Genomic DNA, 27,011 nt, shown 5'->3' with positions numbered 1-27,011 from the left:
TGAACCCTCATCTCTACTAAAAATACAAAAATTAGCCAGGAGTGGTAGCGTGTGCCTGTAATCCCAGCTACTCAGGAGGCTGAGGCAAAAGAATCACTTGAACCTGGGAGGCGGAGGTTGCAGTGAGCTGAGATCGCACCACTGAGCTCCAGTCTCCTGGGTGATGGAGTGAGATTCTGTCTCAAAAAAAAAAAAAAAGAAAGAAAGAAAGAAAAGAAAAAGAAAAAAGAAAGAAAATGCAAAGGTCTTTGGGTATTCTGTGTGATAATGTGTGTCAGGAGAGCTGCCCTTCCTCACCCAGAGCCCTCCGCTGCAGCCCCGTCCACTTCCTTCTCCTTGAGGCACCAGGAGCACAGCCACCACACTGCTGAGTCCCCTCCAAGGCCAGCTGCATCAGCTCGGCTCACAGGCCATAGCTTGTCTCTCTCATCAGACACTCCTCCCCTGTACCAGGCCAACCCCCGAGGTACCTACATCCCTCCACAGCTGGACAGTGTCAAGGGATGGCCTCCTGACCTCCCCCATCACACACCCAGGAGCCCTGGTCCACTCCCTGGGAAGCCAGCCTACAGCCTAGCCCATGACCCCCTATCTGACCAGTGACATCAGTTTGGTTTCCCGCTTGCCCATGGCTCATCAGAGTTTGTCTCTCCCCTCGGAAGCCAGCCCTGAGAGTGGAGAAAGAGGCAAGAACTAGGAAGAGCCTGGCTGAGAAGTCAGCTCGCCTGGGTTCGTATCCTGGCTGGGCCACTTACCCCAGCTCTGTGATTTTGAGCAAGTGTCTTCACCTCTTTGAACTGCAGTTTCTTCATCTGTGAAATGAGGACAAGGATAGCCCTTACCTCTCAGGTGCACATGCATAAGAAATGATACCCAAGTGCTTAGCACAGGCTCTGGCACTTAGCAGGTGTTGGCTGAATGCCAGCGTTCACCAGTGGTGATACCGAGTACCAGCTCTTCCAGCTAGAAACTGTGTGACCTCTCAGAGCATCGGTTTCCTTATATGTCTCTGTGTATAACAGTACCTACTTCACTGTTTTGTTGGGATGACTCGGCATGACGATATCTAACAGATAGCAGGGTGCAAGACATGTTCAGTCTCCGTCTTGGACAGGGTCTGAGTTTCCTGTGTCTTGTATCCCTCATAGCAACAGGTTTCAAAGTATGATCTGGGGACCCCAGGGGTCCCTGAGACCCTTTCAGGAGTGCTGAGGTCAAAACCATTTTCATAATGCTATTAAGCCATTATTTGACTTTTTGCTCATTTTCCCACAAGTATACAGTGTTTTCCAGAGGCCCATGATGGGTGATATTGCAACAGATTGTATGCAGAAACTGATATAAGAATCTGGCTGTCTCCTGGTAAGCCAGACATGAATAGGCCTTTAAAAAATGCAAAGCACATGGTGGCTCACGCCTGTTATCCCAGCACTTTGGGATGCCAAGGAGAGAGGATTGCTTGAGCCCAGGGGTTCGAGACCAGCCTGAGCAGCATAGTGAAACTCTTTTGTACAAAAAAATATATATATTAAAAAATTAGCCAGGTATGGTGGCACACACCTGTGGTCCCAGCTCCTTGGGGGCTAAGGTGGGAGGATCACTTGAACCTAGGAGGTTCCCTAGTCATAGCGAGCTATGATTGTGCCACTACACTCCAGCCTGGGCAACAGAGCAAGACCCTGTCTCAAAAAATAATAATAATAATAATGCAAAGCAAAGTCACCTTTCTCACCCAGTGCTTTTTGTTTTAGAAAATATTATTTTTCACAAAAATGATATCTATATTAACATGTGAAGAATTTATTGCTATGGAAGTGAATTAAGTATTTTTAGTGTTCTCATTTTTAATTTATACTATGGTAAAAGATGAAAAGATATAATCATTCTAAACAAAAGCCCTTTGGGGTCCTGAATAATTTTAAGAATGTAAAGGAATCCCAAGACCCAAAAACTTGAGAAGGCCGCCCACAGGAGGACCATGAGGGTCACTGAGGGCTCAGCACAAACCTGCTCAAATAAGCTGATCCAAGCCCCCCTCCAGCCACACGGTGAGCTCAGGGGAGAGCTTGCACCATGTCATTGAGTATTTTGGATCTCCCAGAGACCCCTGTGCTGTGCTAGGCGTGCCTCAATAGGTACCACTCCCAAACTTTCTGAATTCCAAAGAATTCACCCAGGAACCCTGGGCCTGGTGCACGAGTGAACCACACATTTGCCACTTGATGGGCACCAGCCCTGAGAGATGTTGCCTGACAACCCGTGTTCCCCCTCTCTCTGACAGACCTCACCCCTTCCGGGATCAACCACTTCCCCATTCTCAGTCCCCGTAGTTTCAGGAGGCTCCAGAGGCAGTTGCATGACCCAGATCCGGATAGAGTGATTGGTTTCGAGTTAATCGTATGAGCCCGGCAGGATCCAGATCAGAGCCGATGAGCACGTGTCCCAGTTTCTTGCTGAGAACATTGGGAGAAAAGAGCCCTCTTCTCCTAGGGCTATCGAGCTGGTGCGATGGAAGCCCAGAGCATCTGAGGGCACTGCCGCTCAGATACAGCTTGCCTGAAAGTTAAGCCAACTCAGACCCAAGTGATGGGGACGAATTCCTGATTCTACCATTTGAGCTCTTAAATGCAGCTAGGCCCGGACTTCTCAGTCACTTGGGCCAAGAAACTTATTTTTTTCTTAAACAAGTTTGAGTTGAGTTTCTCTTCCAGCTGAAAGAGTCTGAATGAATAAACACATGGAACCAGAACCACAATGCGGATGGTGGGGAAGCCGCTGGGAGGATTTGAGCTGTCCACCAGAGGCATTGCTGAAGCCCACCTGGATCTCTGAAGAGGCCCCTTTTTGCCCACCAGAGATGTGGCAGACCCCTGTCCAAACAACCCAGATATATAACGGCACAGAGTTTTCTTTAACTTTATCATTTATAAAGCCATACAATGCATCGCAAAGAAACAAAGCAGCTGTACAGGAGTGGGGACGCGTCAGTGTACAATACATTCATGTCCAGGATAAGGAGCATACACCAGGATTTATACACGGTGGCAGCGGCTATAGGCACGATGATACAAAATATAAAGTATATTTCCATCTATATAAATACACAGCTGGGGTGGGGGAGGATACTGGGTGATCTTGTTTCTCTCGCAGAGGGCCTGGGAGGCAGGGAGGGTGGTGAGAAGGGATTTCTTACATTTGTTCTGAATGACGGGTCTGAAGGGAGGAGAGAAATGGGGAAACACAGCCTGCACACACTGATGTGCTCTCACACACGCGCACAAACCAAACATAGACACAGGAGAGTTTCAAACGGCTTAACACTGACTGGAAAACAAGCTTGCGACATCCCTCTACAGTAACTCCACTGCTGGCAAGAGCCCAGGCGTGGGATATGAACAGAGGTCCTCCAACATTTTGGACATTTGAGGACAGAGGGGCCAAGAGGGATGAGGCCCCCACCCTGCCCCTCTGGGTGGCCCACTTCTCACCTGGGCCATCGCTGAGACTCCACCAATTGGTTGCCCTACAGGCCTCACCTCCTGATTCCCCTCACTGCTGGGCAACATTGAACTTGAAGTTCCATTGCCCAGCACCTCCAACCCCTACCCCCAAGTTCCCTAAAGAGATGAGCAAAACACACGCACATACATACATCCACACTTGCACATGCACACACACGTCCTGTGTTACCACTGGCCAAGGAAACGCAAGTCTCAGGATTCCAGGGCCTGGACCTCGGGTAAAGGGCTGCTCTGGGACTCCGCCCCCTAACCTCTTGGAGGACCCCGAGTGTGGGGGCAGAATTGGGTGTCTCCCTTGACTCACATGATCTCCCCAGGTCCTAAAACTGGAAAAAAAAAAAAAAAAAAAAAAAGTAGGAGAAGATGCAGGAGGCAGGAGTGATGGACAAAAGTGAGAGTGAGACTAAAAAGTGGGAGTGAGACTAGATTTGATCACACTCACCACCCTTCTGTGTTCCCTGGACAGCATGTTCCCCTGGAGCCCCTGTGCAGGCTCATCAGAACAAGGCAGAATCCCCTACTCACCAACCTCTTGAGAGCCCTTTATAGGGGCATCACACTTGTCCAGGAGGACTGCCCCTCCTGCTCTCACACAACCACTGGCCCCTCCATCCCTCTCCTGGCCAGTCTCGGAAGACCCAGGGGGCCTCAAAAGCCAGGGGGGAAGGAATCCTGGCCATTGGTGTCCACAGCTTTCAGAGCTACTGGAGGAGAGGCTCAGATGAGGTGGCTCAAAGGCCTTTCCCAAACTTAGAATGTGATGTATCTGTCCCTCAAGTGCCTGGCTAAATAAGAGAGCCAGAACACCATGCTAGCGGGCTGATCAAACTGCTCACTTCCTCCCTGTTTTCCTTCTCTGGTCCCCTCTCCATTGTTTTCTCCCCCAGTCCTTCCCTCTTGCTCCCCTTGGCAAAGAGCCACATGGAGCTCACTGGGCCCCTCCCCCAGCTGAAAGGACGTACTGGGCCCCTCCCCCAGCTGAAAGGACGTGACCCTCCTCTGCCCTCTTCCCTCCAGACATCCAGCTGGACAGCTGGCTGCAGCACGGGACTGAGCCTGCTGGGGTCTGCGTCGCTGCGATGGCCATGACTCCCCAGCTTTTTCTTGCCCATCTTCTCCCAGACCCTTTCCCATCCCAGCCCATGTTCAAGGCCAGACAGTGCTCTCCTGGCTGACACACAGATTCAACAATAAACAACAGTAAAATAGATTGAGGGAGGGAGAAGACAGAAGAGGATAAACATTTACAAAATAATAATTAGTGAAAGTGCTTTCTTTTAAAGGAAATCTTTGGCAAGAATATACTGCAGTGCGGAGTGGTGTGTGCGTGGAGTGGTGTGTGCGCGTAGGTGTGTACATTGCTGCACAGCTCCCTGTGACACAGGAGGGCTCTGGTGCAGGGCCCAGAGGTGGGGCCACTGTGGGGACTGGGAAACCCTTCCTCATCATTCACCTTGAAAGGCCACACTCTCAGAAACTGACTCCTTCCGCAGGGATGCTGGGAGGGAGTTACCAGCTTTCTGGCATCAGCGGGTCCTCCCGCAGGGGCACACACAGCTCAGGCTGGAATGGAGGGGCTGGTCATGCATGCAAGGTGGGCTGCAGTGGGTGGTGAGGAAGAGGAAAGCGACTATGAAAGCTGACCCCAGACTCAGTCCCGGGCACCAGCCAGGCTGCTTGAAGGGTCTGATACACCGCCCAGCCTCAAGTATGGACAGAACATCCATGCCAGGAAGAGGCTCCTGGGCTGTCCAGTGGGAGATGAGATATTTACAAAGGAAGGGGATGGGAAATATCTCCTATCTTGGGAGATAACTGGGGTTTGCTAGGGAATGAGGAGAGGGGGAAACCCAGATATTTGGCTTGAATATCTCAGAAGAAAGAGCACTTTGGAGGGACTTCAGTCACCAGGCACAAGGTTTCACTCTGGGAAGCAGGGGGTGGCCGGTGGGGCCTCTGCCTCTGCTCTCCACCTTCTGCAGACACCCTCCTTTCCAACTCCCTGAAATAGAAAGTCCACACTGACACAGCTCCTTGGAGGAGAAAAAATACAAAAGGCACACACACACCTATGTGTGCCATACACACCCATGTCCCCGCATGCTCACACATTCACTCAGGCCTGCAGAGGCAGGGACAGCTCCCCACCCATCCTGGGAGCTGACTGCTGGGCCGCTGGCTTGCTGAAGAGTAATGGGGCCAAAGGGTGGAACATATGCAACCCCTCCCAATGCTGAGCCCCACACAGTCTAGGGAAGGCCAAGGCCAGGGCAAGGAGACCCTGGCTGCTCCAAGAACAAAGGCTCCCTACACTTCAGGCTTTACTTACATATGTAAAAAGGGATAGGAATTGGTTTATACCCAGGGAAGGCAATAAAGCAATATGGAAAAACAATAAATACTTCTTGTCAATTTACCTATTCTTTTTTTAGCCTTTTCTTACATTTTATTAGCTTACAGATTCTGTCAGTATGTCTCATGTATATATTATATAATATTTATATATCAGTACAATGCCTTTCTCTAGGGGACCCCCATAGGCTTAAGAATGGAGTCCTGGTGAATTTTCCATTCTGGCTTAGAGTCCTTAAATGGTGGTCAGGTGTCTTCCCAACTGTCCAGTGGACCTTAGGCCCTTTGGCCCAAGTGCAAGCCTTCTGCCCTCTGCTGCATGGGCAGTGTGGCTCAGCTGGGGAAACCAAGGCAGAAAGGGTGACAGCGAGGTTTGGCATTGTAGGTAGGTGATACGGTGTACAGGTAGCAGCCCCAGGAGCTCTGCTGAGGTCAGAGGGTGCCTGCAAAAGCCAGACCCTAAAACACTTACAGAGGGGAGGATAAGGACTCCAGGTTTCTCCCCTGAGCCTCACTGAGCAGGAAGCAGGTTCCCCAGGGTGAATTCCAACACAGGGACCCTGCAGAATAGAACAGGGCTGGGCAGAGCAGGAAGGCTCAATCCCCAGCCCCTGAAAAGGCATCATGCAGGTAAGCAGGTCTGATTAAGGCTGGTCCTGGGGCATGAAACCCAAGAACAGGGCTGAGAGGTGGCAGCTAAGGCAGAGTCCAGGACCCCAGCAGGAGCAAATTGCCTTCCTTGCTGCTGAGCCACAGGCCTTGGGGAAGACACTCTGGGCTCAACAGCTGCCTGTTCTGACAGATCTCTTCGTATGGACACACATATTTCTACCTCCTCAAACCAAAGCTCCAGCCTTCTGGCCAAGGCGGGACAGGGTGATGCCATTGCAGACCCTCCCACTCCTGCTGGGGTCTTTGCAGAGGAGAAGGGTCTGGCGGCACCCAGGGCCACTAGAGTGCAGGTGCAGGCACCGGGAGAGAGCCTCTGCCACCCACAGCTTGGTTGTTTGTCCCTCCCCTGCTGCCCTGCCACCGCCAACCCTAATCTTTGGACAATATGCATGTGTGTCTACAAACACATGGGACAAGGACAAGCCGAGCTGTTTATAATTCGAGTGGATAAAGGCAGAACTAGATCAATGTGTGAGGATGTGGGTGCAGACACACACCCACACGACAATATAGTGAAGGCACAGCAAAGAGACCTGAGGTGCCTTAGGTCTGAGATACTTTCAAGCAAACAAGTTCTGCCACTTGATGTCTCACGGTGACTGTTTGGTTTGACAACCTACCCTACAGGTGGCCAGAAAAAGATTCACCCAGCTTGATTTCCCCTTGCAAAGCAGTTGAGTTAAGGAGACAGAGCTTTTCCATCCACCCCCCAAAAATTGTGGATTCCCAAGGAGGTTTGTTCCTTCTCTTTTGAGGACATCCGTCTTCTCAGGGTAGGGAGGGGGTGTTAGGCGGACCTGGTTAGTTTTGGAGGCTTTGGGTTTTTGCAGTTTCCATCTACCCAGGGGAATCCAAGTTCTTCTCCTCCATCTTTTGCTTTCCCTCTTTCTCTCTCTCTCTTCCCCCTCCCCTCTGCAATTCACTTCCCTCTCCCCACGTTGCACTTTCTTCTCTCCTCCGAAATTGGCCCAAAGTCCTCCTTCTGGGTTCAAGAGTGGTCAGGATTCATGGGTCCCCTCCCCACGCGCCCCTTCCCCAAGGCACTGGCCCTGGGCAAGCAGCAGGGTTCATCTCTTTTGGCCGGCATTCAGCATGACCTTGGAGACAAAGTTGACGATGGCAGAGGCCGGCTGGTTTGGGTCAAGTTCAGCAAAGAGGTGGCAGGCATTGTCCGTGGTGCTGCCCTGCTTCCGGGCCACAAAGCCGAAGAGCCTGCAGGCAGGAGAGGGCAATGGGCATGAGGGGAGGGCAAATGGAACCCCAGGAGGTAGACAGCAGCCCCGGTGAGCAAGCTGGTCTCAGGCCAGCCTCTCTCCCCCATCCCTCCAGTAAGCCTCAGCATCAGGGACTCGGAGAGGCACAGAAGAGAATCCTCTGTGCACTCCCCTGACCGCAAGCCAAGGCCTGGAAACAGTGTCCCGCCTTGTTTAAGGATGGGCAGAAATCCCCCTTGGAGGGGTGCGAGGGAAGCTGCAGGGGACTGACAAAGCTGGATAGTGAGGGGTGGGGAGGAGACCAAAATAAAATGGGAACATTCCTAGACAGGCCTCTCCCCGCCCATCCCAGCCCTACCCCTACTGACTGTTCTGACACACAACATGTATGCCAATCAGGAAAGTGCTGTCTGCCTGCAAAGAGCTCGGCCTCCTCAGACACCACAAAGTCAGGGAGACAAAGGTCAAGTAGTTCACACCTCTTCACACACACACTTATTCTTCCTGGGCTTAAGAACTTTGGAAGCCAGAAAATAAAAAGGGAAGGTGGACCCCACACCCATTCCCCACCCCTACCCGCAGGACTGGAGTGACCCAGTGTTCTCTTTGCAAAACAGAGTTAAAAATATGAGGGCAGAGAACAGAATGTGAGCTCAGGCCCCCTCCCAGCCAGCATGTTGCTAATTAGAGCGAGATGGGGAAATGAGGACAGCTGGAGATTCCAATGGAATCCCTTCTCCCTACCGCAGGACCAGGGCAGCTAAAGTTAGCAAAGCGGGATTCGGTTGTTCGCTGTGTGCCATACGCACCACCACACTCATACACACCATCACACACATACCATCACACACACACCTACCACACACATACACACCACCCACATACACACCCCACACACACCACCACACACACACACACACCCCATCACACACATACCACCACACACCACCACACTCATACACACCATCACACACACCACCACACCATCACACACGCACCTACCACACACATACACACACACACCTACCACACACATACACACCACCCACATACACACCCCACACACACCACCACACACACACCATCACACACATACCACCACACACCACCACACTCATACACACCATCACACACATACCACCACACACACCTACCACACACATACCACCCACATACCACCACACACATACACACCCCACACATACCACCACACACACGCCATCACACACATACCACCACACACACATACAGCACACACACCCCCCCACACACACACCTACTACACACATACACACCACACACACCACACACATACACACCACCCACATACCACCACACTCATACACACCATCACACACACCACACACACACCTACCACAAACATACACACCCCACACACCACCACACACACACCTACCACACACATACACACACACACCTACCACACACATACACACCACACACCACCACACACATACACACCCCACATACACACCCCACATACACCACCACACACACATCACACATATACCACCACACAGCACCACACACACACCTACCACACACATACCACCCACATACCACCACACACACATACAGTACACACACCACACACACACCTACCACACACATACACACCACACACCACCGCACACATACACACCACCACACACACACCATCACACACATACCACCACACACCACCACACTCATACACACCATCACACACATACACACACACACCTACCACACACATACCACACACCACCACACACATACACACCACCCACCTACACACCCCACACACACCACCACACACACACCATCACACACATACCACCACCACCACACACACACACACCATCACACACAGCACCACACACACACCTACCACACACACCACCCACATACCACCACACACATACACACCCCACACACACACACCATCACACACATACCACCACACACATACAGCACACACACCACACACACACCTACCACACACATACACACCACACACACCACCACACATACACACCACCCACATACCACCACACACATACACACCCCACACACACCACCACACACAATCACATACCACCACACACACACCACACACACACCACCACACACACCTACCACACACATACACACCACACACACCACCACACACATACACACCACCCACATACCACCACACACACACAGCACACAACACACACCACCACACACACCACCCACATACCCCCACACACACACCACCCACATACCATCGCACACATACACACCACACACATACACACCACCATCACACACACACACCATCACACACATACCACCACACACACACAGCACACACACACACACACACCACTAGACACACACCACACACATACCACCACACACATACACACCATCACACACACCACACACCACCACACTCATCACACCATCACACACCACCACACACACACCACATACATACACACCACCCAGCACCACACACATACACACCACACACATAACACCACACACACCACTACACACACACCTACCACACACACACACCACCACACACATACCATCACACACAGCACACACACCACCACACTCATCACATCATCACACACCACCACACACACACACCATATACATACCACACCACCCACATACCACCACATACACACCACCACACACACCACACACACACCACCCACATACCACACACACCACACACACACATACACACCATCACACACCACACACACCACCACACACATACACACCACCACACACATACACACCACCCACATACTACCACACAAAAACCCACCACACACATACACACCATCACACCACCACGTACACACACCACACACACACTGCCACACACACACCACCCACATAACACCACACACACCACACACACTACCACACACATATACACCATCACACACACCAACACACACCACACACCACCATATACACACCATCACACACACCACACACACACCACCACACACATACCACCACATACATGCACCCCACCCACATACCACCACACAAACCACCACACACATACACACCATCACACCACCACGCACACACACCACACACATACACACCACCCACATACCACCACACAAACCACCACACATATACACACCCTCACACCCATACACACCATCACACACACACAACACACATATCACCACACACATACACCATCACACACATCACATGCACACACCACACACACACACCACTGCACACACCACACATACCACCACACACACACATACCACATACATGCATAACCATGCATACATACATACACAGGCCACACACATACACAACATATACACGCCAAACAATACACACACAAACACAACATATACGCACCCCCCCCACACACACACACACAATCCTGCATTTCCTACAGCTGTGCTCCCCCAGCCTTGTTTCAGGGGCCGGGAGCAACAGGGCCAAAGGTCTGGGGTAATGCCCAGGTGGAGCAGGGAGCTGGGGTCCACAGGGCAGCCCCCAGCATCTGCCTTTCCTGGCTGGCTCAGACCCTGAGAAGGGGTGGGGGTGATCCTGGCAGAGGGAGGAAGCATGCCAGCTCTGGCTGTGGGTGTCTACCAGGACGGAGACCCAGCAACTGCACCTGACTGGAGCACCGAGCCTGCCCTCCCCTGATATTCCTTTCAGTTGTGGCTCCCAGGCTCCCGCAATAGACCAATCCTGTCATCTGCCACAAGGAATAGATCCAGGCAAGAAGCCTCAGCCCCTAAGGGCAGGAGGGAGCCCTTGCAAGATCCCAAGAGCTAACATCTCCTTGAATTTTGCACCTGAGATCCCTGGCTGGCCTCGCCTTGTCCCTGTCACGATTCCCTGTTAGCCCACTGCCCTGCTCAGCCTCTCCCTGCGGCCTCTGCCCCACCCATCAAAGCCTCTTCAGCAGGAGGCTCAACTCAAAACCAGCTCCTGAAGGAGGAAAAGAGGTATTTCCAGGCTTGGGGGCCCAGCTCCCTTCTGTCCCTGACCCTCTCCCCTCGCAGGGCCCTGTGGTGAGTGAGCACAAGCACCTTCAAACACGAAGTTCCAGCCTGCCGCCGTGGCCAGCAGAGACATGGGAGATGCAGGGACTCAAAGCACTGATGACCCTATGAAGCCTGGACAGGGCTGAGCCCTACCATCCCACATGGCCTCTCCTAAGCCACCATCACTGACCATGTGATAGACTAGTCAGTCCATTCATTCGGACTGAGGCATCCTCACTAGCCTCCTCCTGCCTCTGCTCTTCCAGCCTCCGTTCTCTCATTTCTTCACTCAACAAATATTTACCAGCCTCCCCGTGTGCCAGACATGGCCCTTCCCTCAAGGAGCCTGCAGTCTGGTGGCCATGAGGCCCCTCCCCTGAAATAGTCCCTCCTACTCCCATTCTCATTTTGACCTGTCCAAATTGAACCTGTCTTTGAAGACCCATCCTTAAATATCTGCTCTTTCCACCTCTCTGAGGTGCTAATGTGTTCTCTTGCATGAGCTCCCCAGATGTAAGCTGAACTCTCTTGCTGCCTCTCCCTCCCTTGCAACTGACATATTTTTTAACAGTGAACGTTTTGTTTTTCTAAAGCAACCTTGTATGAAGGTGGCATGTATAAAGGTGAAAGCAGTATTTTACAGCAATAAACAGCGATCCAAATGCATGACATTTACCTATTATAAAGTCAATCAGTGAGGATAATAGGGTTGTTGGAATAATCCTGACAAAGTGAAAAGTGGATGACAGATCATAGTGACAGTCTCATGTCAGCTTCAGACCCCAGGTTATGCCTATATTTTGTTTTGGTTTTGTGATTGTGAGAAACCCTAGTTCCTACTGATAGACAACTGCAACGAGCAGCAGAGCTTTCCCTCCCTTCTGAACACCAGGTGCAATCCAAGGATACTAGGATCCTTAGAACACAGTTTGAAATTCACAGAAGCATCTTAGTGCTATTTAGACATCTATCTTATCTGCTGTGCCAATGGGCCTCCTGAGGGCAGGGTCAGAGACCCAAGCAGGATCTGAGTTCCTTGGAGGCCCCTAGGACGTGTCCACTAGACACGTGGGTGGGAGGAATCCACCCAAAGGTCCCAGGCCGTCCCCAGAATTCAGACCTTCTGGGCTCCACATTCTAGTAAGGCTATCTTGCTCGGCCACAAGACTCACAGGAAAGCCCAAAAAAGCAAGAACAAGAATAAAGGCAGCTAGAATTGGGGCAGAAAAGATCATGTAAGCAACCCCTGCCCCACTTCCATTGCTTCCAATGAGACTCTGTTTTCTGTCCACTTCCTGCCATCCCTGCTGCTTCTGACCCTGGGAGAGTGAAGGTGGCTAGACCAGAGGCTGGGCCTCTGGCCTGGAGGAAGGACAAGGCAAAAGGCCTGTATGCCTGGTCAAGCTTCACTTGGAAGCTGAGTGACCTTGGCACAAAGATTTTTGCTGCTCCTTCCCTACCCCTGGCCCCGGTTTCTACACGTGCCCCGTGCTTCCCTCGCTGTGAAGTACAAAGGCCAGCCTGCTGGGTGGGGGTAAGAAGTCACACTTACTTAGCAGGGGCACCACCCTCTGTTTTCATCCACCTGTGGAGAGAAAGTGGACTTAGGGTAAATCACCGTACTTTCTCCCTAGAGCCCAGCCCCACACACACCCAGACCTTCTGCAGGAAGGCAGGGGACCGACTCCCCATTCCCAGGGCACAGGAGCTGCCCAAGCTCACACAGAGATGCATTCAAGGTGGAGAGAACACTGCAGCCTGCCTCCTGAGGGGCTCTCCCCATCGTGGAGAGGAGAGGCAGGTTCAGGGTCAGGGCATGACAGAAGGGGTGGCCATGGGCACTGAGTCCCTAGGAGAGTCCCCATATCTATAGCGGGAAAGACTCAAAAGATGCCCAACACGATTACTCACACATGGGCAGAACTTCCAGCTGAATGGAGAATGTACACACATGCACACACACACGCACATGCACATGCATGCACCCACACAAACATCAGTGTTAGAGAGCTGTGTGGGAGGGAAGCTGTGTGCAAGAGACTTACTTTCTTTCCTGTGGATCCAGGTCACAGAAGGTGACAGTATTGAGGGGGTAGTGGCGTCTGAAAAAGAGCCTGCAGCACAGACATCAGATAAACAGAGAATGAGTGCTGAAGGGGCTGCTTTTCCCCTCCTTCCACCAGCAGGTCAGGCCACCCTTCCACCGTCTGTGGCTATCACAGGTCCACAAAACCTCTCTCTTATGAGCAAGATGGCCTGAGCTGCTGACACTGGCAACCTAAGCAATGTACAGAGACAGATATGCCATAGAATCATCCCAAATGCCAGGGGCTGGGAAAGGAAGAAACTGGCACTGAGGAATAGGAAATGTGGGGAGGGGTTGGAAGAAGAAGCAAAGAGGCCGGGGACACTGTTAGGAGAGAGTTAAAGTGGATGAGTTGTACTCCTAGAAAGCAGGTCCTTTTTATCAGTTGTATTTATAGCCATATACGCAATGCTGGCAAATTCTCACAGAAGGATGGATGAATGGGTGGATGGATAGATGGAGATATAGATGGATGAAGGGAAAAATGGGTGGTCAGGAATAGATGAGGGATGAATAAATGCAGGGATGGATAGATGGATAGATGGATGCATGGATGGATGGATGGATGGATGGATGGATGGATGGACGGACGGATGGATAGATGCATGGATGGATGGATGGATGGATGGATGGATGGATGGATGGATGGATGGATGGATGCATGGATGGATGGATAGATGCATGGATGGATGGATGGATGGATGGATGGATGGATGGATGCATGGATGCATGGATGGATGCATGGATGGATGCATGGATGGATAAGTAGCTGGGTAGATGGGAGGTAGATGCAAGATAGATGGACAGGAGGGTAGATGAGCAGTTGGGTGCAAGGAATTAATCAATTGGTAAATGGATGGGTACATGGATGAACAGATGGGTCACAGGAAGGAGAACCCCACCCAAGAGCAGGCAGGGGAGTCTTACTTTCTCTGGTTGTCAGTCAGAGTGATTCCCTGGGCAGAGACTTTGAAGTGAACGATGGTGGCAGCTGGCGTGGGGTCTGCAGCCAGTGTCTCAGATGTGGCTTTGGAAATGGCCTGTGGCCCAGTGAGTGACTCCATGTCCACAGAGTTGACGAAGAGCACATTGCAGGCTGGAAGAAACCAACCCAAGGGGGAGTCATGGGAGCTGGGGTGGGTGAGGACATTAACCCAGATCCATTCTTCAGGGAGAAGGTAGCAGATAAATTTCAGGCTAGCCTTGAGCCAAGGCATCTGCACATAGAAATGTGATCTTCCCGGAGACATTTGGGCCTGGAGAGACCTCCAGCCTGCATCTGCAGGAGGGATCAGGGCAGGAAGGCAGAAAGGAAGGCCTGGGCATGGGTAGTTTCAGGTGACCACTCACCTGCCCCTTGTTTCAGCAGGTCTGCTGTTGAATTGGCAGGGCCGGAGCTATCTTTCGATTCATCTGTGGGGTCTGAGACAAAAATTCAGTAGGAATTAAAACCCTAGAGCTGGAAAGAAGCACAAGTTTGGCTGGGCTGAAGGTGAGCTCTGCAACTCTTTGGTGCAAGGGACGTTGCTTTTCATACCAGAACATGGCAGTCAGCCCTGAGTTAGGCTCAGTCTGAATGTTTGATGATTGCTCTAAGCAGCCAGCACACTGGTTGTGAGCTCTGGAGTCCAGCAGAACTGGGCTCAAACTCTCACCCCAGCACTTACTAAGTATCTATAAAACGAAGAAGATGATCATGGTACCCATGTCACTGGGTTTTTGAGAGATTCCATGTACAATTTAGCCAGTGCTTAACATAAAGCAAGCCTTCAAGTGACAATTGGCATTGCTGTTATTGTTTTGCATTGATATATCTTTGTGTAGGTCAATAAATCCTCTAATTTCCCTAATTCATTAAACCATTGATCCAGCATAACTCTAATTCCAATGTTAATAAGAATTGAGTGATGGACATATTAGCTTGATTTAACCCACAATGTATGCATTTATCAAAACATCACATTGTACATGGTAGATAATTTTTTTTTTTTAAACAAAATCCTGCTCTGTCACCCAGGCTGGAGTGCAGTAGCGTGATCACAGCTCACTGCAGCCTCAAACTCCCAGGCTTTAGCGGATTCTCCCACATTAGCCTCCAGAGTAGCTGGGACTACAGGCATGAGCCACCATGCCTGGCTAATTTTTTTACTCTTCTGTAAAAACAGGGTCTTCTGATCTTGTCCAGGCTGGTCTTGAATGCCTCACTTCAAGCAATCCTTCCACCTCAGCCTCCCAAAGTTCTGAAGTTATAGGCATGAGCCATCATGCCCAGCCAATATTTGCATTTTTAACAAGTCCCCAGGAGATGCTGATGCTGTCGGTCTAGGCCCATACTTCGAAAACGACAGGTTTATACAATCTAAATATTAAACAGTTTTTTAATTGCTGAACTACTATGGTAAATTCCATAGGAATATAATTCAATTCACGTCTGAATTGTGTCATTGGTTAATAGTGCTATTTAAGTTGTATTTGAACTTATAAGCTAATAATGTTGGTCCATTACCATTAATAGTTCAATGAACTGAATTGGATAAATAGAAATTGTCCAAAAATACTAGAGGTGTTATGTGTGGGCATAGCCCCAGGAGCTCCAAGAAAGACTAGAAAAAATCCTAGGGCCACAGCCTAGGAGTGCTTCTGAAGGTCCTATTGTTGAACAGAGAGAGTGGGGAGAAGGCAGCCCAGCTCCCAGTTCTGAGACCTTGCACCGGGGGTGAGGCCAATGACCCTCAGGTGAGCCCTGTGTCTCTGAGGGCTGGGCAATAGAGGCCTATGCTGGGAGGAGTTCCAGGTGCCCACCTGCCATGCTCCAGGGCTGATGCGCCTCCATGAGAGAAGCTGAACACCCCCTCCCCAGCCCTGCCATCTCACTCAAATTCTCATCCTGCATGTCCTCATGCTCTTGGAGTCCATTCCAACTTCCCACAATCAAAAGAGGACTTGCTCTTCCCTAACAGCTCAGCGTCCCCTCAGTCAGGGAGCACCCTCCCAGCACACAGATTAGAAAATCCAGCGACATCGAGGCACTGCCTTCCCTTTCCTGAGGCTGCTCTCTCCTCTCCATCCAGACCAACCCCCCAGTACCTCAGTCTGCCTCCCCGCTCTCTTCCCCAGACGCCCATCTCATCCTCCAGGACATGTCTCCTGTCCCCTACTTCTCCTGTCTCCTGTCATCCCTGGGATGACACGTGGTCTGAAGATTCCATATGAATTTCTTCACACAGAGGGTTTTCCTGAATAATCTGGCAAGTCCATTTATGTATGTTCCTTGAGTCAAGCTTTTTCATAATTTTTTTCTTCTTTTTTAATAGGAAAAAAAGGAGAGTAATTTTTGAGTTTCTCCAGATTGGTAAAATGATGTGTGTCCTCCAGCCCTGGCCCATGTCCAGAGTGGCTGGCAGGATCAAGACATGATGGGGGCCAGCTCAAAGGTGTGGGTGGTGAGCCAAGAGTCTCACGTTCCTACCTCGATTTGGAATGACCAGCTTGCAAGGCAGGGCCAATGGGATGACAGAGTGCTGGTAGACAAGGGCAGACAGCGATCCTGCAGGGAAGCAGACAGCACGTCAGGGGCAGCGATACTGGAAGTCAGAGGGGAAACCTCCACCTCACCCTCATCCCGATACACACGATCTTCCATTTCTTTGTTAACTCTACCTCAATCCACCAACAAAGCTGAAAATTCACACCCTCTTGTTTAACAAGATCCAAAAGAGAAGATTCCCAAGGTTCACTCCAGCAGTCATAAAGTTACCTAACAACTTTCCTTTGCAGAAAGTTCCTCCTAACATTGCTCCTAACTCGCCCCAGTTACTGGGGCTCCTCTGAGAACAGGGCAGAAGGATCAGAGAATTGTGGGATCCAATCCCAGCTCAGTCACATCTCACCTGTTGGTTCTCAGGTAAGTGTAACTTTGATGACTCTCATTTTTTCATGTGTCAATTCCTCCCTATTAGGGAGGATGACCCCTACCAAACAGGATGGTTGTGAGGCCAGACGTGATAGAAGGTGCTGGGACAGTGACATTCACATGGTAGGTGGTCAATTAAGGCAGCTGATTTTACTATTGTTACTCCAGTTATAATGAGAACAAGTCCCAGCTGGGTAGGACAAATACAGAATGCAGTTTGGCAGAATTAGGAGCCGCACTGCAGAGGGAGACAAGCCTCCATTCATTTTCTCTGTGGAATTTACGACAAGGGTGGCTGGCAGAGCCTGTCAGAAAGAACTTGGGGTCAGACCCCTGGAGGAACCCAGGACAGGGCCAAGACTCAGGCCAGACTGTAGAGACGGGGGCAGCAGGGACAGCTCACCGAAGTTTGGCTCATTGGGGCAACCCTTGAGCTTGACTCCTCTGGGGCCGGTCTCTATCAGAAAATGCCTGACCAGCTCATGGGTCATGTCTCCTAGGACAAAGAGAAAGAAATGAGGCTCAGTCCCTTCCCATGGCTTCCTCCCACCACCTCCCAAGACTGCTTCAAAACTTCTGCAGTATGCAGGGCCAAGATGGGAGAAATGGCCGAAGAGAGAACGTGACTGGAGCCCCACGGACTGCAGAGCCCTCTGCTGCTCTCCCACCCCTCAGGAAACACATGGCAGGCACCCAATCTCCTGCTTTCCCCATCTTTGACCCCAACCATCGCCAAGCCCAAGACACCCTCTTCCGAAGAGTCTGATGAGAGTTAGGGTCCTGCACAGCACCCTGGGTCCCTCCAGCACCTCCAGGTTTAGCAACTGTAAAGCTCACCTTGTCCTGAGCCCCGTTCTGGGAGATGAGGTTACCTTTTTTATTCTGCTGCATGATGGTTGGAGGTGGTGAAGACACCTTCATGGCCAGCCCGTAGGCGCCTCGGAAGGAGTGACTGTCACGGATGATGAAGGCCCCCGGCTCCTGGTCCTTGAGGAGTGCGATGGCTGCATGGGGAAGGGACAAGGAGAGGGGAGGAAGCAAGACATTGGTGGCACTAGTTTTACTTAAGTCTCACTGAGCCTACCGACTTTTGTTCTTTCTTAGGTGAGACAACGTTCTTTGAAGTTAGAATTTAACTACTCCTAAGGGTCTTCCTGTACTCTGGTTGGCAAACTTATTCTGTTGGGTTTTTTGTTTTTGTGAGACCGGGCCTCACTCTGTCACTCAGCCTGGCATGCAGGCACAATCATGGCTCACTGCAGCCTGGACCTCCTGGGCTCAAGGGATCCTCCCACCTCAGCCTCTCCAGTAGCTGGGACCACAGGCCACTGTTCAGCATGTGCCATTTTGCCTGGCTAATTTTCTTTTTTCTTTTTTTTGTAGATTCAGGATCTCACTATGTTGCCCTGTGTGGTCTTCAACTCCTGGCCCCAAGCGATCCCCCTGCCTTGGCCTCCTGAAATGCTGGGATTACAGGTGTGCGCCACTACACCCAGCTGGCAAACTTACTCTGTAAATGGCCAGAGAGTAAATACTTCAGGCTTCGCAGGCCATGCAGCCTCTGCTACAACTACTCCACACTGCCACTGCAGCAGGACAGCAGCACAGCGAGGATGCAAGCCAGCAGATGTGGGTGCGCCCCAATAAAACTTCATTTACAAAAGCAGGCAGCATCCAGATTTGACCCACGGGTTGCCGTTGCTGACCCCTGTCCCACACCCAGACAGGCTTCCCCTGAGAATCATTCCCACATTCCCAACTTTGTTCTCTCTCTCTGTAAAATGCAAAATCCTCCCACATGAGGCAGACAGAGAGCTAAAGTTTCATGTTATCTTGGCAGACCTTTTACTTTGCCCAGGAAAACCAAGGCTTTGCTGTTTTTAAGAACCCTTCCAAGAAGTGTCTACAACCACTGCTTCTGTGTTCCCACACTTCACTGCGGGAAGTGCTTCCTACTATCTAACTTCAACCCCAGCCCCCTCTGTGATGACCCCCTGCTACAAAGAGGACTGAATTTGCCTCTGTTCCTTGCCCAGGGAAGACACAGGAGGCCTCAGCCAGCTATGACCTCTGATGGACCACAGAGCCCAGCACTCACCCTGCTCCCTGGAGATCTCAGGCTTGTACCAATACTTAGAAGTATCCTGGACAAACTTCACTTTAGCCCGTGTCTCCGGGCTGTTGTCTAAAGCAGGAGAAGGGACGAAAGTGTTATGGGTTAAATTGTGTTCGCCCAAAACATACATCAAAGTCTTGACCCCAGTGCTTGTGAATTTGACCTTATTTAGATATAGGGTCTTTGCAGATGTAGACAAATTAAGATGAGGTCACGCAGGATTAGGGTGAGCCTTAATCCAGTATGCCTGTAGGCCTGGTGTCCTTACAAGGAGAGTAGACAGAGATATACACAGGGGAGAGCACCATGGAAGGTGCAGGCAGATACTGGGGTGATGCGTCTACATGCCAAGGGACACCAAGGATGCTGGCGGCCACAAGAAACTGGGAGAGCGGTCTGGGACAGATTCTCCCACAGAACATCAGGAAGGAGCTAACCTTGCCAACACCTTGATTTTGGACTTCTAGCCTCCAGAACTGTGAGAGAACACATTTCTGTCATTTTTAAGCCACTAAGCACATGGTCCTTTGTTATGGCTGCCCCAGGAAACTGACATCAAAAGCTGATGTCCTCGAACACACAGTGGAAGGGACCTTCGGCCTCCTCATCCATCCCCTATCCCCTGCCCGCCCTCTGGGTGGCTGAGCCACCTCCTGGTGGAGGGCCTGGCACTGCATTCTTGCAGAGACCACCGAAAGCCTCCCTCTACCCCATGTCCCTGTTTCCCTAGAAGACTGTGACTAAACCCTTCCTACAGCTTTTCTCCCACAGGCTAAAACGCTTGCTTCTAGAACCTTTCTCCACAGGCTCAGTTTCTCAACTTCAGCATACACACCATGAAGATGAGGGCAGAAAGATCCATTTCTGCCCCCTTTTCCCCAGGCCCCTCCTCACTTTCCACAGGGAAAGCCTATGTTCTGCATCACAAAGCACAAAAAAAAACCACTTCTCTTTGGATTAAACAGGTGATAGCTGGCCTAGAATCTAGAGGCCATCTACTGCATGTCGGGCACCCCGCTTCTCAGGCAGACAACACCCCCACACACACCCATGCCCAGACTCTTTGCAGACCTTGAGAATTTGTCGTAGAACATGAGATTCTGGAGGGAGCTCAGACAGGACAGAGTCCAACTGCCTAATTTTACATATAAGGAGAAATTCAGAGATGAGAAGTGACTTGCCCAAGTCACACAGATGGTGACCTTGGTAAGAGGCCCTAGCAGCCAGTTTAGGACCAGCTAAACTGGATCTTCCTGTCTAAGCATCAGGATGTGTGGCCCTCACTCTCAACCTCTTCCTTCAGCTTTTGGCACCAAAGAAAACCAAAAAAAAAGGAGGGGAAATAGAAAAAGATGAGGATTCCACATTTTTCCTCTCCTGTCTTCAGAGACAGAAGCTGGCATGAAAGACACTGTAAAGTTAAGAGAGCAGATCAGGAGACACAAGTTGTGTCTCCAGTGCTTAGTCAATTTCAACCTATGATTTACACTCCCTTATGCTTCTGGGATCTGTCTTCGGGCGAGCGTGAGGGGAGAGGTCAGCTCCCTTTTCTGGCAGCTGTGTGCTGAAGAAGGTCTCTGGGTTAGTCAGCTGGGCCGTGCAACTGCTTCAGGCTGCCTTTCTCCGTCCGAAGCCCCAGGCCCCACTGCTGCCATGGCCTGTTTAATGAGCTGTCAGAGGCGGCTGCAGTCCCACGTGCCTTCCTGTGTTGACTCCAAAGGCTGTTTTAAGCAGGGAAGATGGTGGGAAACAGGAAGTGTCCCAGCTACTAGACGTTTTGCATCCTTCAAGGAGAGGGGCTGGGAACCAGATGTCCCCGGGGGGCGGCAGGAAACAGGGGGTGCAGGGTCATTCTAGGTGTCCTGGCTTGGCAGGCTCAGAGCAGGATCTGAGAGTGATACCGGGAGAATATAGGCAGCTGGGGCCCATCTGAGGTGGCCCAAAACATTCTAAATCTGCCTCAAACATTCAGGGCCACGGTGCATACAGTCAAGTTAGAGGCTGGCCTTTGTGTTTAGACAATGAGCTATCTAAGTAGAGGCAAAGGTGGCAAGTTCTGACGATGGGTGAAGAATTCACTGTACAAACCTGCATGGGCTTCAATGAAGTTCGGTCTTTGAGGAGTGATGTGGCCACTGCGGGGGTGGCAAAGGTATGGAGATCCAGGTTTGGAAGGCAGGTTTTCAAGGTCATGCTAAATAATGATGACCTCCCAAGATACGGACACATGATAAAGATAACTCCAATGATGCTTGAAGACCATTAGTTTTGGGGTGGCGTGGCCTGGATTGGAAGCCTGGCTCTGCCATTTCTTGACTGTATGATACTAGACAAGTGACAGAGCCTCTAAGCCTCAGTTTGTAAACTGGGGTTAATAATATTAATACCTACTTAACCAAGTGGCCAAGAAGCTTAAATGAGACAGTACTTAGCTCAGAGCCTGGCACACAGCATGTGCCCAGCAAGTGGTAATGGCTATGAGGATGATGATAATCATAACCATAATACTATTCATCATTATTCTTTTTATCATCCTCATCTGTATCTACATCCTCATCTCAGCATCCACAACCGCAGCACACTTATGGGGAGGACACCTCCAACTCTCCTTATACAGATAAACTAAGTCCTAGAAGTCAGAGATTCACCCAGGGTCGCCTGCCAAGGGAATGTTAGAACATTCACTGGGATAGATATTTCACTCTTGTACATACTTCATCAGCAGGAGAGGTGAAAATGGAAGGGGAGAGGCCCACCTGGCATGGAGTACTTGGAGAAGTCAGGCAGAGTGTGGGAGAAGGAGACTGTGCTGCCCCCGCTGGGACTGGACATGCCGCTGGCGACAGGTGAAGACACCTTCCCGTTGATGGTGGCATAGTTGGGGAGGCTGCCTGCCCGGTCTCCCACCGACATCCTTCGCTTCTCTGGCAAGGCCGGTGTTGGGCTCCCTTGCCGGAAGGCTGCTGAGTCTGGTGACGGGGAGGTGGCAGGGCTGCTCAGGCCAGGGTAGTAGGCAGGGGAGACAGGGAAGGAGGGCGTGGAAGGAGCCTGGTAGCCAGAGGCACTGCTCTGCCGGGACACTGTGGGTCTCCGATCCTCAGGGGTAGAGTAGCCACCATAGGCCACATGCCGGTCCAAGCAGGGGCTGCCAGGAACCACAGATCCAGACCCTCCCAGGTGACGGCCCAGGCTGGGGCTTCCAGGGCTGGCTATTGCATTGCCATGGAGACTGGAGGCCAGGTTGCCTTGGTGAGCCCCAGGGTGCCGGCCCAGGCTGGGACTCCCCGGGGTGGTGGCCGCATTGTTGTGGAGGCCAGAAACCTGATAGGCCCCTGTTGGGTGCCGACCCAGGCTGGGGCTCCCCGGGGTGGTCGCTGCACTGCTCTGGGGGCTGGAGACCGTGCTACCATGGAAGCCAGTGCCTGGTGGACCCATCACCTGGCGATGGCTCAAACTGGGACTGCTGGGGGCAGCCATGCTGGGGTTGATGGCCCGCCGGCCGAAGCCAGGGCTAGGGGGAGTGTTGGTGCCCACTGTTCTGTGACGCGCCTGAGGGCTCCCAGGCACTGTGTGGACGCCAGCCACACTGAACTGAGCTCGGGCCTGGCTTTCCGGAGACGAGCTGAATTGCTGAAGTGAGTAGTCGGGGCTGCTGTAGCTACTGCCCACAGTCGGGAGAGGAGAAGAGCTCTGGTAGTGTCTCTGGGCAGATGGGCTGGGCTGTCCCAGGCTGCCGGAGCGGAAGCCAGACTCCAACAAAGGCTGGGTGGGTGTCCGGGGACCCTGGTCACTGCTCTCTCCAGATGGGAAACTCCCCACTGAAGTGCTGCAGAGAGATGGAGGGTTGCGATGTCAGCGGACAGAACTGAATGAAGGGTGGATTTACAGCGTGCTCTCTGCCCTCCCTCCAACCACAAACAATAGGAAGAATGGGCCCAATGGCAGTGCGGCAGGACATCAGAGTTTTATACGTTACCTTACAGAACCATCAGGGGAAGAAACTGAGGCTCAGGGAGGTTAAGCAGTAGGCTTAGGACCACATTGCTTATAAAAGACCAGGGTTTCAACTTAGCTGTGTCTGATTCCCAAGCCCACGTCTTCCCCACTGCACCATGCTCACTCCTGAGCCACGTCAAAGTGAAGAGCCCTCTCCTATCGAAACTGGAGGTGGCTGTCATGATATAGCCTCCAGCATCACACAAATTCCCAGTGGAGTTTCCTGGCTCCTGTTCCTACTGGGGGTAGCCCTGCCTTGACTCAGTTTCCTCAAGTGTGATATCATCATCATTAAACATTGACTGAGAGTGCTAGAATTGGGCTTTCACTCCCGGATGGCTCCAAAAAAGCAAAGACAAGGAATCATAGAGGAAGGCTTCACATCAGGGGATTTCAGGTCATTATAAGGTCTGCTGTCCAACCACTGGGGATGTGGCCACCAATGGAGAAAGCTGTCTTGCATGGTAATGAGGCTCCTGTCATTAGGAGCATTTAAGCAGAGGCTGACAGACTTACTGGCCTGAATGTTGTAGAAGGAATTTCCTGTAGATGAGATGAGCTCAGAGGTCACTACCAATTCTGACTCTGAAACAATTCAGTTCAGAGGAGACTATACCTGGGGTAATTGCCACAATCAAAGGTTCCCTTGTACAGTTAAGTCTAGGTCCGCATGGAGTGACATATGAGAGCATAGCAGTACAATGTGATGGCCAGTGAGTTTTTTTGCTTGTTGAAGTTTCTCCATGTGGAACATGACAGGGCTGGATTAGCTGACCCTGACTCCTTCTAGACCCAAATTTCTATCCATCTATGGTGAGAGAAACAAAGGTTGATGGGGGCCTTGCATACACTAGTAGCTGTAGGGAGGTAGCAGGTAGGCTGTGCACCAAGAACTCCCCATGGGGAGGGGTCCTTACTTAGCCAATGGTCCAAAACCTGGAGCTGCAGGCTGGAAGGATCTTGTGGTGGGCTGGCCCTCCCTGGGCCAGGTTGGATAAGCTCAGGTTCACGGGGTGATGTGAGTTTTTGGTCAGGAGTGTGCTCTTGGGCCAGGCAAGAGCCAAGGGTAAGGAGAAGGTCAGGGGCCAGGCTAGGGCAAAGTCTACTTTGCATCCCAGAAGGCACCAGAGCAGAAGGCCACCTCCTGGTATAATCCAGAATAAACTGGATTCTGAGGAGTGGGAGACAGAGTCAGGCTGAGCAGAGCAAGAGAAGGAGACACTAAAATGGAGTTCTGGAAGGTTAATCCCAGGGGAGAAAGGCTAGCTTCCTGGAAAGGGCCAACACTTCAGCAGGAGGGATTTGAGTGAGAAACGATGAACAGCTTGCTAATGCCAGGGCTCACTGAGCACCAACAACGGGTGGCTGGGGCAACTTAGGAAAATCCCGTTTCCTTTAAAACAGGAAATGTAACCCTCTGCCAGAGCCAGGCCTCCTGAGCAATGTAGCCTGCTGCCTGTTAAGAGGCTGGGGAGGGGGAATGCTTGGGTTAGAATCCAGAAGACAGCTGCCTCTGCTCATCTGCTCCCCTAGTCTTCCCATGGTACCCCCACTTGCAGGGGAGGCTCAGCATTGAGCCAATGTAGATAGTGCAGCAAACTGGACCCACTGGGCCTGGCAGGGTCATTTGCAGGCCCTGTGACATCCCAGGCTAGGGAGGGCAGTGGGCACAGTGAAGAAGGGATGGTCAGGGCAGAGTCTCCCCTCCTGGGGGGCGACACCTCCTGGATCCTCCTCCTTTGCCTGGCACTCGATGCCTTGCCTGAGCTGATCGCAACCCTCCTTTCTTATGTTGTCATCCCATCTCTGTGTCCCCTCCACCTTCACCCCCACTACCCCAGTCAAGCAGCTCCTTGCTGCACCCCTCCACTGAGTCTGTCAGCAGGGACTGTCCACCCAACTCTGGGCTTTCATCTCTGTATGATGCAATCAGAAATATGAATGCCAGTCATCCATCCACCAAGGCACTCCCTAATGGCAGGCCACATGCCCTCAGCATCACACTCCCAACATGGCCACAGCCCACTCCTCTGTCCCTGCTGGGCTGTCCTTCTGGAATGCCCTCTCTCTCTTTCTTCATCTTTCAACATCCTGCTAGTTCCTCTGGACCCTCCACAAATGCCTCCAGCCCTCAGAAATCCTCCCTGCATCCCTAGCCAGAAATAATGGCCCCTTGTTCTGAGCTCCAAGCCCTTTACTCATGTGTGGGCTTTGGGCCCATCTGACTCTCATCGTGTGCAGGGAGGGCGCCATGACACAGGTCTGGGGCAGAGGACAGAGATGTGGGCTCTGGAACCACACGCTTCCACCTGAATCCGATTTATGCCACTGCTTAGCTGCGGGACGTCGAGCAAGCTACTGCACCTTTATGCCTCAGTTTCCTCGTCTGAAAAGTGGGAACAATAACAGTGCTCACCTCCTAGGATTGCTGCGAGGATTAAATAACTGCATAAAGCACATAGCAAAGTGCCTAGTACCTAGGATGAGCCCACGATATAAGTCATTACTGTTGGTAGATTTTCAACTTGGGGAAGGACTTTGCCGCATTCACTGTGGTAAGCCTCACTCCTAGCACAGTTTTGGATGGGCGGAATTGAATGAGGCCTGGGAATTATAGGTCACTGGGCTCCCCACAGGATTCAGCACACAGGACATGTGCCCTCAATGCACCTTGATGAAGTGGTTTGCAAGGTGCCACCATCTGGGTATGATTTCTGCCTGTCCATGCCACAGGCAACAGATCCAGGAGGCCTCACCCATCCCGTCCCAGTCCCAGGCCTGGATTCTCATCCCCCACCCACTGCCCCTTCCCAGCTTACCTGTCAGCACTAAGGATGGGGCTGCTGGTGGAGAGGGGGCTGGGGGAGACAAAGGATCCACCCAGGGTCCCGTTCCTCAGGGGTGTCTCATGGCCATAGGCCTGGGCAGCTGGAGCGCTAAAGCTCTTGGGCTCAGAGTCCTGAGCTCGGGGCCCAGCCACAGCTGTCCGTGCCACAGACTCCACATAGCTCCGGGGCTCTGGAAGGGGCAAGGGGAAAGAGACTCTGAGTACAGATCCACAGGGGTGCAGTGCAGGTCCCACCCAACCTCCCCTGGAA

General features: G+C 51.7%; 1 protein-coding gene across 15 annotated transcripts in view; it reads right to left on the bottom strand.

The window, feature by feature from the left end:
* Positions 1-2,902: 2,902 nt before the first annotated feature.
* The window catches only part of TNS1 (tensin 1), a 206,078-nt gene continuing 181,969 nt past the window's right edge, over positions 2,903-27,011 (bottom strand). For 12 of the 15 annotated variants that reach the window (XM_030916312.1, XM_030916314.1, XM_010360203.2 and 9 more), the window contains 11 exons: positions 26,733-26,931; positions 22,674-23,743; positions 19,900-19,986; positions 18,674-18,805; positions 18,205-18,297; positions 17,358-17,435; positions 15,239-15,310; positions 14,816-14,984; positions 13,848-13,916; positions 13,355-13,387; positions 2,903-7,757 (listed from right to left, as the gene is read on the bottom strand). In XM_030916312.1, coding sequence (XP_030772172.1) covers positions 7,613-7,757; positions 13,355-13,387; positions 13,848-13,916; positions 14,816-14,984; positions 15,239-15,310; positions 17,358-17,435; positions 18,205-18,297; positions 18,674-18,805; positions 19,900-19,986; positions 22,674-23,743; positions 26,733-26,931 — 2,147 coding nt within the window. In that variant the 3' untranslated portion in view covers positions 2,903-7,612. Of the gene's footprint in view, positions 7,758-13,354; positions 13,388-13,847; positions 13,917-14,815; positions 14,985-15,238; positions 15,311-17,357; positions 17,436-18,204; positions 18,300-18,673; positions 18,806-19,899; positions 19,987-22,673; positions 23,744-26,732; positions 26,932-27,011 lie in introns of those variants that run through there. The other 3 variants (XM_030916313.1, XM_030916317.1, XR_004053163.1) reach the window with 2 other exon arrangements.

This window comes from Rhinopithecus roxellana, chromosome 14, assembly GCF_007565055.1.
Source record: "Rhinopithecus roxellana isolate Shanxi Qingling chromosome 14, ASM756505v1, whole genome shotgun sequence".
Lineage (NCBI taxonomy): Eukaryota > Metazoa > Chordata > Mammalia > Primates > Cercopithecidae > Rhinopithecus > Rhinopithecus roxellana.
Note: the sequence above shows the minus strand (reverse complement) of the source record. Positions and strands in the feature narration are given on the sequence as shown.